This window comes from Mytilus edulis, chromosome 4 (genome assembly GCF_963676685.1).
Source record: "Mytilus edulis chromosome 4, xbMytEdul2.2, whole genome shotgun sequence".
Lineage (NCBI taxonomy): Eukaryota > Metazoa > Mollusca > Bivalvia > Mytilida > Mytilidae > Mytilus > Mytilus edulis.
The window spans coordinates 45572242-45586192 of NC_092347.1; the positions used below are offsets into that span (position 1 = coordinate 45572242).

The window sequence follows — 13951 nt, forward strand, 5'->3', positions numbered from 1 at the left end:
TGTTCACATTGAGCTACACAAGGTGTGGTGTCTGACGAAAATTGTCTGCCTATTCTTCTTTAAATCTCTTAACGCCAATTCAGGCGATATGCTGACGTCACAAACGATCTTGATCCGCTAGGTCACATAACCCTTTTTCGAGAAGCGTAGTTTGATTTTCAGAAAATTGCAAACCTACATTATAAAGAAACTATATAAAGAAAGGAAACTCGAATAACTGAAACGACAACTTCACAGAGATAAAAAAAAAAAAAAAAAAAAAAAAAACTAAAACATGATTATATGTTATAACGTTCATCTTGGTTAATCATTTGATTTTCAGTCGAATAGGATTTTTGATGATGAAATTTTCATTTCACACCCGTTGATAGTCATGCTTATTTATTTAAAAGACTAAGTTCCAATCCAGACTTCATTTCTAGAGTAACCACATTGAGGACTGGTGAATAGAACTATGGTTTATTAGGTCTTCTTCTGATTGACCCCAAACCCTTTGTCAAAGGGGGCCGTCAGTTTGATAGTGCGGGATGTACAAGTACTAAGACACACCCGGTGAGAAAGTTGACCCGTGTTAAAAAAAAAATGCCACGCTCTCTGCACTTTAATACCATATGCAACAACTCTTTGGGTGGTCTGTATTTTGCTTATAGAACGGGGAAAATGCTGAAAGATTGCAATTTACTCACAATTTAAAAGGCAGTTCAAATTGCGCTGATTTTCTTTTCGTACGGCCTCTTTTACATGACAAGCTTATACTTGAAAATTCCAAAGACCTTTTAGAGTACATACAATCTAACTCTCTTTCATCTTGTAACAGTATTAAAACATTTGACTTTTCTACTCTTTACACAAGTATTCCACATTCCAAACTAAAAGACAAATTGAAAGAGTTGGTATTGCTTTGCTTCATAAAAAAGAATGGCCAACGTAGATACAAGTATCTTGTCTTAGGGAGGGATAAATCCTACTTTGTAAAGGATCACTCTGATTCAAACAAAAATTCTTAGACACTGATATTATCAAGATGCTTGATTCCTAGATTGACAACATATTTGTTACGTTCGGAGGACGTGTTTTTCAACAGACTGTCGGCACTCCAATGAGAACAAATTGTGTCCCTCTACTTACCGACTTGTTTCTTTATTATTATGAGGCTGACTTCATGCAGGAACTTCTTAGGAAGAAAGACAAGAAGTTAGCAATATCCTTTAACTCTACTTTCCGCTATATAGATGATGTTCTTTCACTAAGTAATTCAAAATTTGGTGACTATGTGGAACGCATCTATCCCATCGAACTAGAGATAAGGGATACTACAGTTACAGTTACGTCGGCCTCATATCTTGACTTACATCTAGAAATTGACAATGAGGGTCGGCTGAAAACAAAACTTTACGACAAAAGAGATGATTTCAGCTTTCCAATTGTGAACTTTCCATTTCTTAGTAGCAACATTCCAGCAGCACCTGCATACGGGGTATATATCTCCAAATTGATACGATATTCCCGTGCTTGCATTTCCTATCATAATTTTCTTGATAGAGGGTTGCTGCTCACAAGCTTGGAAGCTTTTAAACCAAGAGTTCCAAATGGTGAAGTTGAAATCATCCCTTCGTAAATTTTACGGACGCCATCACGAGTTGGTTGACCGTTATGGAATAACCGTTTCACAAATGATATCGGATATGTTCCTTACGTCGTAACTACAACCCCTTTCACTTTCATGAATGTGACCTACCGAATTAGACTACTACTTACCAGATTTGTCATCACATGCATGTAAGCAACACGACGGGTGCCACATGTGGAGTAGGATCTCCTTACCCTTCCGGAGCGCCTGAGATCACCCCTAGTTTTTGGTTGGGTTCGTATTGTTTATTCTTTAGTTTTCTATGTTGTGTCATGTGTACTATTGTTTGTCTGTTTGTCTTTTTCATTTTTAGCCATGGCGTTGTCAGTTTATTTTAGATTTATGAGTTTGATTGTCCCTTTGGTATCTTTCGTCCCTCTTTTATTGCATGCATTGCTATACAATGTATTAATAAAGATGCATGCAATAATACCTTACAGTACACGAAGTTTCATGTTAATACGGCTTTACTCCTGTATCAATTTAAAATTTAGAATGAAGAACACAACAAGTCATGTGATCATTGAGTTGACAAAAAATAAGTCGGATAGTAACACAGTTAACAGCAAGTCAACTATGGAGCTAACTCCATGCTTTTCGTGTACTACCTTCTATTCTATACAAGCTATCCATTGAAAGTATGAATAACATAACTTTATATTTTTCTTGGGGGCTTTTATTTAGGAAACTAATGTCAGATTTTTTATAAAATGCATGTACATAACATCATAATATTTTAATTGTTTCAAATATAAATAATAAATTAAATTGAGATCGTTTTTCAGATCTCACGAAGAAAGCAAAAAAAGATAATTAAGCATCGATATTCAAATCTTTTAACGTGTGTGGAAACATTCAAGACAATAACAATCAAAACCAAGGAGTAAACAAAGACTCATAAAACCAAAAGACGTTTACATCAAGAGTTACAAATAAGAAATAACACGAACTCCACTAAAAACCGGAAGTGAAATCAGGTGCTCCGGATGGGTAAGCATTTCCTACACCGTATACGGCACCTGTCGTGTATTTCTTTGTTCAGTTCGGTAATGGTGGAAGGTTATTATGACTGAGGAAGAATATCAGATATGATTTCTGACACAATTTTGTCATTATGGCCAATCAGCTCATGATGGCGACCGTAAAATTTCTTGAGTGATAACCTGAATTCGATTGATGCATAGCCCTGTCTTAGCAACTTATGAGAAAGCAGTAGTCCTCGTTCAACAAAATCAACGTACTTTGAGCTAGCCCTAGAGTAACGTATCAATTGAGACACATATACTCCATATGCTGGTGCCGCTAGGATATTACTTCACAGAAATGGAAAGTTGACTATAGAAAAATTAAAATCATCGCGTTTGTCATAAATGTTGGTATCTAACCTACCATCAGTAGTCATTTCGAGAAAAAGGTCTAAATATGAAGCAGATTTATCTGTGTCGGTAGTATCTTTAATTTCCAGTTCACTTGGATATATTAAATGTAAGTGAACACTGAATCGATTATTATTAAAGGACAGTACATCATCAATATACTGAAAGATGAAATTAAAAAAACTGGGCTTATTTTTTTTATCCTTTCTGTACAAGCCCTTCGATAAGTTCTGCTTCATAGGAATACAAAAACAAATCTGCAAGTAGAGGAGTGCAATTGGTACCTATTGAGATTCCAATAGTCTGTTGGAAGACCAAACCTCCAAATTCAACAAATATAATAATCAAGCAAAGTAGACATACATTTATTTTGCAATGGTTACAATTTGTCATCACTTGAATTTCAAACATGGAAAATCAAAAGCAGGGAGATTTTAAAAGAGAGACAAATTATTACAAGAGGAATAAAAGTGTATGATAATAGACAATTTTGGAGAAGGAAAATTTGTTGAAGAAACTTTAAAGTTGACAGGTGAGGACATAAGAACTGTAAAAAGACTTTTCAAAGATATATGCGCACAGAGGAAGTAATTATAGATACTACATACAGTAGGCCAGCTGCTTTGGTAAAGGAAAATGTTCCATTGAATACTATCTATAGAGACAGTTCTGTCTGTATCATAAGGAAATGCCCAACATTTTATTGAATGATGGGGTGTGTCAGTCTGACAATATCCCTAGTGATACTTATATCAGCAAAATTATTAAAATAAAACTTACTTTGCTTCACTAGAAAAAACCAAAAAACACATTAAAGCTTATGAGGGACTATATCAGCAAAATTAGTGAAAAAACTAGACTTTGATTTACTAGAAAAAACACATTAAAACTAAAGAGGGACTTACTGACGAACCTCAACCTACATTTGACTTTTTTTTTGTACAATATTGTAAATATGAGCACTTTTTCAAAACGTCGTTTTGATGAAAGTTCTGTTATTCTGACAACCGGTAATAGGAGATATGAATTGTCTAATCGTGGTGAGAGAGCTTTAAAATTCAACGCTATGATTTAAATTAAAGCTATGCCGTTAGTCTAATGCAAGGTCCGTTTAGAGTTATAAATTTAAACATAATTGAAGGTCAACAAACGGACTCATTGCTTAACTTTTTAATCGACGCATTGCATGTTACCAATGTAACTTACACAATACGTTTCTGACTTCATGATATGTAGTATTGGATCCTTTTGCGTTCCATACTCGGCAACAGTTATCTGATCTTTGGTCGGGTTGTTTTCACTGTTACAAAGTCCATATTTTTACTCTCAATTTTATATTACCGTTAAAATAATTTTATGTTTTGAGTGATTGAACTCGACGTATCACGGTTTCATACTTTAAAAAGATCAAAGGCAAATCTCGTGCATCTTTCATATAAATACGAAGTAATTTAACTTTTGTATTGTTGCAAATAAAAAAAGTACGTGTGAATATGAGAAAGAAACGGAATCCAAATTTTACCGATGCAGAACTGCAGACTCTCCGGGGTTGAAAAGAATAAAACTTTGCTTTTTAGTAGACTTTCAAATCCAACCAACAGACCACAAAAGAATCGTAGATGAAATTAGAAAGGAAGTAATGCTTTATAAAAGCAGGTTACTTGAATTCGAAAAGAATTCGGGGAAAATGAAACATTCACCAATCAACTAATAATTCAATCCTATGAAGGTGTTTGTTTTAATTAGTTCTGATTATTTTTCTTAAAGAGACTGCAAGTTCCTATTTTATTTTGATTGTTGCTTACGACACATGTATGTTTTTCAGAGAGTCGGTCAATCAAACGCAACGACTGACAACTCCCCTTTTTGAGAAAATTACCATCTGCATGTCGACCAAACAGATGCTTGAAATTTGCATGGTATTATTCACTATTTTGACGTTTTATACATTTACTTTCAGACATTTTCCTACTGTACATTTAGTGAAGCAAGTTAAATTGGTAGAAAGATTGAAGGTAGAAAAGGAACGTCTCTATATTGAAGCAAGTTATATTGGTAGAAACAGAGGGTGAAAGATTGAAGGTAGAAAAGAAACGTCTCTATATTGAAAAATGGCGATTATAGATAGCTTAGCCTAAAAATCAACCAACAAAGGATAGCCACTGAACAACAGCATCAATTATATATATATATATATAATAGCTCAACACTAGCACGATACACATGGATGTACATGTAGCAGATAAAAACCAGTGTATCAAAAGGCAATCCGTTAAGCTAAAACTCTGTGTTGTAAAATGTTTTTTACATCACGATAATGTCATAAATATGTACTTAATTATTTATTTTTATTTCAGCTTCTTGTAAATCCCTGTGGTCGTAGTATTAAAAGAAAAAATAAACACCAACCGGAGAACCGCTGGAAAATATTACGACTTCACAACCTTTGGATTTGGTATGCATGGACTCTGATGTTCAGGAGTTGTCGTTTGTTGACGGGTTTTATAAGTGTTTCTCGTTTTTTATATAGGTTAGACCGTTGGTTTTTCAATTTGTATGCTTTTATACCAGTAATATTGGGGGTCCTTTATATAGTATAGCTTGCTGTTCGGTGTGAGCCAAGGATCCGTGTTGAAGACCATACTTTTGACCTGTAATAGTTTACTTTTATAAATTGTGACTCTTCAGATTTTTCAACAAGCAATCAGACAGCTAAAACTACAGCAAAAGTTATATTACACCAGTGTATTGTCAAATGCGGAATACCAAAATGCATTCATATCAAGGAGCAGATTTTGAATGGAATTTAATACAGGAACTTTTGTGAACTAATAAATCTAGAACAACACCTTATGTAATTGAAAATGGAATGACAGAAAGATTAAACCGTACTTTACTCTCTATATTTGGAACTTTGGAACCAAATCAAAAACTCAATTTGAAATTACATGTAGGATCACTTGTTCGTGGATATAACAAGTTGGGGATAACCCACCATTTCAAGGACTGTTACTCATATGGTCAGTTGTTACTCATCTGGGAAACCGGAAGGTTACTCATATGGGGAACACTTAACTTTGGCGGGTTATTAAAAAAAATACATGCAGAATGGCATTTGCACGGATGGCGGTTAAAATTGTGCCAACTCAGGCTATATAAAGAGGGGTTTCTTGATCATTTTGATAGCCTACTTGGACGCCAACCTGTGTGTATGAAATATCTGAAGTAAGTACTGTTGATTTACTATGTTTAAAATTGTCAAAAATAACTTTTTTTACCACAATTTTCACTTTTCAATGCGACATTCTACTTTCGTTTGTTACGTCCACCATTTTGCATTAGTACGCCGATCACATGATCAACTGATTAACCAATAAATGTGCAGTTTTTATAATAATAATAGCCATCATAACATATCTATGGTACACTGTTCGCGACATATAATTTATGAATAAATCATGAAAAGTGTGCAAAATAATATTATGTTTATAAAAAATAGTTTGGTGGAATATAATGCAACAATTATAAGTTGGAAATAAGAATAATTATAAAATTTAGATAGCGAATTAAAGTAGTAGCGGTGGTAAAAGTTTAATATTAGTACTACTACTAGTAAAATTAATAAATTTTCAGATGCCACCAAAAACACGTTGTAGCAGCAAAAGCCACGATCCTGGTAGACAATGCACCCGGTTCTTCAAATTATATGGAAAACAAGTGCCAAGGCAGTTGGTTGATTTTTTGATTGAAATCGGTGACATTAGGGCTCACTCAACCTACCTTTGCCTGAATTGCAAAGACGATGCCGCTATTAAGTTTGAATGCAGCAAAAACGCAGATCCCTCCTCTGAACCTACATCATGCCTGGGGGAGACATCTGGTGCGTCATATGGAGAACCAGCAGCAAAGAAAAGATCGTTGAAAATGCGGGATTTCACTAACGAAATTGTTGAGGAAATAGATGGTGGTTATTTTAGCATAGAAGATCTGCAGAGAATAGCCACGGCAATAGGTAGAAGCCAAAGCAAATGTGTTTACGAAGACTCTGTGTCTATCACAAAGCAATTCCAGGATGCGGACCTACTACAAACATTGAACATGGAAAGTAATATTTTTTTATATCTTATTATATTTGCTAGTTTGCTATGTACTTATTTGATATACATTTATTTTAAAAATATGCTCTAACGAAAACTACTTTAATAATAAAGCTTACTGAAATAATGTGTATTTACAGTGACATATTTTAATATCTAAACCTGTTGAATACAATGAGTGTGGTACGACATTAAATTGGCATATTAAATGTTAAAACATCAATTCAGAAAAGACACATTTTCCATAAATATTTTTTTTATCTGCAGAATGGTTGTTAACCAGAAACGGTGTTGTTTTATCGTTTTTGATTGGCATTGGAGGTCGAGAATTAAACAACATTTCTAACAGACTGCAACTGTTGCTGGTTAGATGCGTAGAACAAATTTACTACTTTAGAAATTTGAACTTTGTTGCACCATTAGCATTTATGAAAAACCTCATGGCTTATTACCTCACTGACAGCAAGACTGTGGTTACCCAGGATGCAGGCTACCCATCATCCAGTTACAGTGGAATCCAGGCTTGGATTAAAACCTATAGCGAGGATCCATTGCAGTGTCCAGATAATGCAGATGTGGTTACTTTTTTAGATAATAATCAGGTATTATATATATGATATCAAACATGCTTCATATTCAAAAAAACATAGTACATCATTTAAAGTGTTTGTTATTTTTGGAAAAGTATTTGATTCTTTTATAACTCATAGCTACCTATTTTGATGATAATGTAACATCGACTTTTCATATAAGAATAATGCACTACAAATGTGCTAGATATAGTGCATAAGCAAAAATAGAGAGACAATATAATACAATGTGCATAACGTTTCAAACTTATAAATACATGTTTCAATATATAGGTGCTGCAAAGAAAATGGAGAGTTCAAACAGATTTCAAGTCAACTAGCAGTGTTATTACAACGATAGTTCATATAATCCCGGATAAAACAGCTAGTCTCCAACATAAAACTGAGCTTTCTCCAAGACAATGGTTGAATGTGGAAGAAAGAGTAAATGTTGAAGATGCCCTTCTAACAAAAATACAGCAACAGGAAGATTAGTTTTCAAAATATAGGTAAGTCAATTGATGATATGCAGAATGAAAATTAATGATAAAACAAACAAATGTAATAGTATATACTTAATCCTGTTTTCGTCGATAAATGTATCATGCAGATGCCTATAATATTCCACCATTCAATTCTTCAATTCCTTTCAATTATGTATGTCAAAACATGTATTCAATAATATGCAATACCATATTTAGTAAGTTCAAATATAGTTTTTAATATATTAATGAAATAATTTTTTTTTCAAACAGAAACCAGTTTATTGCAGCTCAGCTGAACATCATTTTCCAACAACAGACAAGTAGGGATGGTACCATTACTGATGTCGTTAACGATGAGATAATTTCTCCACATACCAAACCACAAGATAGGTAAAAAAGACTTTTGAAAATACATACATGTGCTATTGTTATGCGTTTAATTTTCTACATACATGTTAGCTAGAGGTATAGGGGATGGTTAAAATGTCATAACATGTTTAACCCAGCCGCATTTTTGTTCATGTCCCAAGTCACCTGAAGAACGCCCCCGAATAGAACAGGTTTTTGATTAACACACTATTATTGTATTTAAGATACACTTTCATTCCATCTAGACATCCAGATGAGAAGCCTGTGGTCATAATGGGAGATCCAGCATTTGAAAATCCTTGTTCTTATGAGTCTGTTGAAAAAGTATATATATACTAAACTATGCTTAATACTTGTCTTTAGATATAAAATTTAGTAACAAATAAAATAAAGAACGCACTCAATATTTTTCATGAACAATTGTTTTGCTTTTTGCTGCATTGCAGGTTTAATTTATGCATTAAGAATATGTTTTAGTTTTAATTTGTCTTATTGGTATATTCATTAATTAATCTCTTGCAAGTTATCATTGTTTAATCGAAATATTTTAGGTTTTCAATCATATACTTGAACAAACAAACATTGGTTCTAATGATGGAAGGAAGTGGACCATGGTAGGCTTCGATGGTCTTCCGTATGCACTTGGAAGTAGAATGCAAGATTCCTTTTTCAAATGTGATGAATGTACCCGGGAATTTGTGTGTAGGGAAGAATTTGAAGAACACCGAAAAGAACATAGTCATTGTATGCTTACTCCTTTAATCAACTGCCGAAAATACAACAATATAGTTCTAATCCCAGGTAAGTTTATTGGTAAATTACTTTATATTAGATTGATACTTTTAATAGCTGACTATGCGGTCTAGGCTTTGTTCATTGTTGAAGGCCGTAAGGTGGCCTAAAGTTGTTGTATCTCATTGTCAATCACACAACATCTATATTTTGTTTTATTATTAAAAGCATTTTGATAAAACATAATCATATAAAAACATTTATGTTTTAGGTCTAGGACATATTGAAATGAGGACATATTGAAATAATTATGGTAAAGGCCATTGTTAAATTGTTGTGGGAACCAGCCTTCATCGATTTTGCAAGAATGCTTGGATTTAACAGAATAAGGGCACTGCAGTGTTGTCAAAACTGTTCAGGTACGCTTGAAATTCAAGATGAATTTATGAAATGCCAAATAACTTCAAACATGACAAACGACATAATTGTGATCGATTAATAAAGTAATGTAATGAAATCAATTCAATTCAAAAGAGAACATTTTTTTAAACAAAACTTGTGTAGTTGTTGAAATCTGCATTTTTGATATTTAGCAAAGTTTACATTTATTGTTTAAAGAACACTTCTTCATATAAATGCCAAACAAATTATTTTTCAGATCACCATAAAAGTTGGCAGATGGTGCAAATATTTCTCCATGCTATGGGCCAATAACTTCTCCTTCCTTATGTACAGAAGGTTATCCTAGAGGGTGGCTCTTCTTCTCCTGCCGGTTATTACCACTGGTTGCAGGGTGTACAAAACCCTAATTATAATTTTATGAAAGAGGTTGTTTTTACCTACTGCCTAGCAATCCATGTATTTAGGGCTGGAGTTCGCCGTAACAATACTGAAGCAATTAATATTGCTAAGACAAAGTTTTCCAGTTTGTTTTTCGGTTTGAACATGCCATTTTACATGGAAATAATAACAAGAGATTTTTTGGTTCGACTGCAATGTCCGCCTGATGTAATTGGCTTCATTGGCGATCATGAATCTTACAGTGTCAGTGGTAATGATTCTAAAGGAGAAGGGGGAGACTTTGTACTTGAAGGCAAAAATAGAAAGACAAAAATGTTTATACCTGCAGGTCTACCCGACAATAACAAATGGCTACAGGTGTGCAGAAATGTTGATAAACTTGAAAAGGTAAATAAATGATGCATATAAAATAAATTATATTAATAGATTAAATTAGGGTTCATTTCTACAAACGAAAGTCATTATATTCAACTTTTCCAAATACAAAACTTTTCTTGTATGTACCATTTATTGTTATCTATATCAGACTCTTTAATGTTACTTGTACATTGAAAAACGTATTTAAAAAAAAAACAAAATAAAGGAATGAAATTTATTTTAGGAATGATGTCGTTCACTTACAATGATTAATATGACGTGGGCATAAAAACTTGATTCTGTCCAATTGTGCTTTTGTTTTTGCACTGATATTATAACACCTCGCGTGCATCCAAAAGTCACAAGCTTTGTTGTTGTTGGGCTTTTTGGGTATCTCGCACCCTATCCACAAGGCCTTCTTATCAACCCTCCCCTCCCCACAAACTCTGCAATTTTCTTGACCATCGCTTGTTTTCCCTCAAATGAAGCTATCGCTTGTTTGCGTGTCCTTCTCTTTTGTCTTTTGTTCCTCTGGTGACGCAACTAAATTGTTGTTAGCATCACTAGAAATGACATTGTATTTTGGTGAGAATGACGATGTTGCCTGGCCTGATGAACTAGGCTGCTGGGTATCAACAGATAAATTCTAGAACCAAAATAATTAAAACAAACTAAACTAACTAAACTAACTAACGAACAAACAAAACATAATAAATAAAAAAAAAGTAAAAAAAAAGACATGCAACTAATAAAACTGAAAATAAACAACCATTGCAAAATGTTCGAATTATAATAAAAAAAAAATCAATGTTTTTTATGAGTACTAAAGCGTTTTATTTTTTTTAATAACTGTTCTCCGGCGTAATTTATTCGATCCGGTATTTCCTCCATTTGTTTGTCTGTTTGATCGTCCGTATGTCCCCGCTTTTTAAAAAAAAATGTAGTTTATGATGAAATCAAAGTTCAATCAACTTGCAACTTAGTAACATTGAAAATAATGATAAGATTGATGCATCCTTGTACTTGCGACACATTCTTAATGATTCTATACCATTCACTTGTGAAATAGTATGTAATTCAGTGCTAATCTTAAGAAATTAAATATACCTCAATAGAAGGTTTTGGAATTGAACCCTGTTCAGTACTATAAGTATAAACAGTACCACATGCTGCTTTTATAGTCACAGAAACATCTGCCCATGTAGCGACTTTGAGATCAGGTGCCTACAATCAAACCGATGACTTATTGAATAAACATTTATTATTATATTTTTCAGATAAATGAACGTATGTCACAAATAATCGATGTGTGCGGCGTAGATGATGACTACACATACAGTCCAGACTTGGCACATGAGATATATTCTTTTAGAAGAATCATAAGAAGACAAAAGTATTTACACACGGACAACGAATCGCATCATATAACATTAGGAGGGAAAATATTAGATAAAGAACTGATAAATTTTGGTACAAAATGTAAAGAAAATAGAATAAATTTTATAAGTGGTTTTGTTGAAAATGGCACGTTTCATAAAAAGTATGAACCAATTTTTATTCTAGAAGTTGAAAGAACCTCATTTGAAAATATTGCCAATAAGACAAAATCCGAAATAGCATGTGCGATTGAAGTTGAATTGCAGCGCATCGATGACACAGAAATGACTAATAGATGGAAAAAAATTTAAAAAAAAAACAAGACAAAACCGGAGTTTCTAGAATTTGTGAAGGAAATACAAAATTTTGATTGTGATTTGTAGATGATTGTGCGTGTCAGTAATTTGAAGTAGTATGTGAGAAGTTCAATACCGGCTTGAAATATTTATATATGTATATTTCATATTAATTTATAACTCTTTTTTCTACCTATGTATTTAATAAATGTTGATGCAAACAGTGAATCTTGTACCTTAAGAAAGAGAGTATCCTTTCTCACAGAAAAGGACTTGTTTATCCTCCGATTCCCAATAATAGATTTGGCCACCCTTTTTCTTTTCTTTACAATTTTCATAGTTGTCTTCCTTCCTTGTTTGTTTGTTTTCTCCTTTTAACAATACAAATCAAATTTGGTCACAGAATTTATGAAATACAACAGTTGAAAGAAGTTTAGTGACATGATTACTTCCCTTGTTTCACTCGTGTAACAGAGAAAACGACGAGGATGATATAACATGTATAAGTAGTTAAATTACATTTCTTATAAATTGGGGGAATGAAAAAAAAAATATTATATGTTTATCGAATAATCCTTTTAAGTACGTGCAGAAAGTGTATATCAAATATCTGATTGCTATTTTTTTTATTATATCTTCTTGTACAACCTTTCATTAATGTAATATTTGCGTTCCATACATTAATCGTCCAATTTTACGAAGCACATATGTATTGTTTATTCTCATTGGTTAATTTGGTCCCATGCCTTTCATATTAGACAAGATGGCAGAAAGTAACAAAATATTAATGTCCGTTAATTTTTATGGTTCAAAAATTGTTTTTTGACAGATAATTGTCATTCAAACATCTAATTTACACCTTCCGGTCCGAGACTACATATTATTCTGTATTCGTATTCATGTTTTAGGTAAAGCATTATGCAAACAGAAGGTTGAATTGTTAAAACAATATATCAAAAACTTACAACTGTTGGTGCCATAATGCCAACCACCTTTCAACAACCTTGATTTAAATTTACACGAGGGTATACGTCATATGAGTAACCTTCCAGTTTCCCAAATGAGAAACAACTGACCATATGAGTAACAGTCCTTGAAATGGTGGGTTATCCCCAACCTGTATAACTACAAAACATGAAACTCTATATTAGGAACTTGGGAACCAAATCAAAAATACAATTTGAAATTACATGTAGGATCACTTGTTCGTGCATATAACTGTACAAAACATGAATCAACGAATCAATCACCATACTTTTTAATGTAAGGCAGAAAACCACAATTACCTATCGATTTACCTTTATTGTTAGTTACAGTAAGCAACGAAAACAATATATGTAACAGGGACACGTTAAGTTTTAGATGTTTTATTCATACGACATAAATAAATAACCCTGAAAGTACACAAAATAACAAGACAGTACAGTGTACAAAAGGGTATAACTCTGATTAATATAACGGAAATTGCATGTATAAAATACGATAAACTACATTTGTAGCTCTTTTCTATAAGAATACAGCCAACACTATTAAATTGTAAATATATATATCCTTTACTATAGATAATTTAGCTGATCTGTAACAATAACATCTTCATGCTTTATATATAATGTACTGTAGTACGCCGCTAGATTAAAACTGACGAGGAAAGGTAACACACGGCCAGCAACAGCTCTTTTATTGAGAGCCCAGGTGGTCGTGTGGTCTAGCGGGACGGCTGCAGTGCAGGCGATTTGGTGTCACGATATCACAGTAGCATGGGTTCGAATCCCGGCGAGGGAAGAACCAAACATTTGCGAAAGCAAATTTACAGATCTAACATTGTTGGGTTGATGTTTAGACGACTTGTATATATATATATA

The 13951-nt window shown here is 33.2% G+C and overlaps 1 protein-coding gene and 2 long non-coding RNA genes across 3 annotated transcripts; 2 read left to right on the forward strand and 1 right to left on the reverse strand.

Moving 5' to 3' along the window:
- Positions 1-7284: 7284 nt before the first annotated feature.
- On the forward strand, positions 7285-9494 carry LOC139518605 (uncharacterized). The gene is made up of 6 exons (XM_071310081.1): positions 7285-7705; positions 7967-8151; positions 8428-8547; positions 8751-8850; positions 9078-9327; positions 9487-9494. The coding sequence occupies exons 1-6, from the start codon at positions 7532-7534 to the stop codon at positions 9492-9494; spliced, it is 837 nt and encodes a 278-aa protein (XP_071166182.1). The 5' UTR covers positions 7285-7531.
- Positions 9495-9555: 61 nt separating this feature from the next.
- On the forward strand, positions 9556-12305 carry LOC139519771 (uncharacterized). Its single transcript, XR_011663681.1, has 3 exons — positions 9556-9677; positions 9917-10446; positions 11694-12305. It is a non-coding gene; the product is annotated as an uncharacterized lncRNA (long non-coding RNA).
- LOC139519772 (uncharacterized) lies at positions 10638-11634 on the reverse strand. The gene is made up of 2 exons (XR_011663682.1): positions 11524-11634; positions 10638-11062 (listed from the first exon to the last, which is right to left on the reverse strand). It is a non-coding gene; the product is annotated as an uncharacterized lncRNA (long non-coding RNA).
- Positions 12306-13951: the final 1646 nt, after the last annotated feature.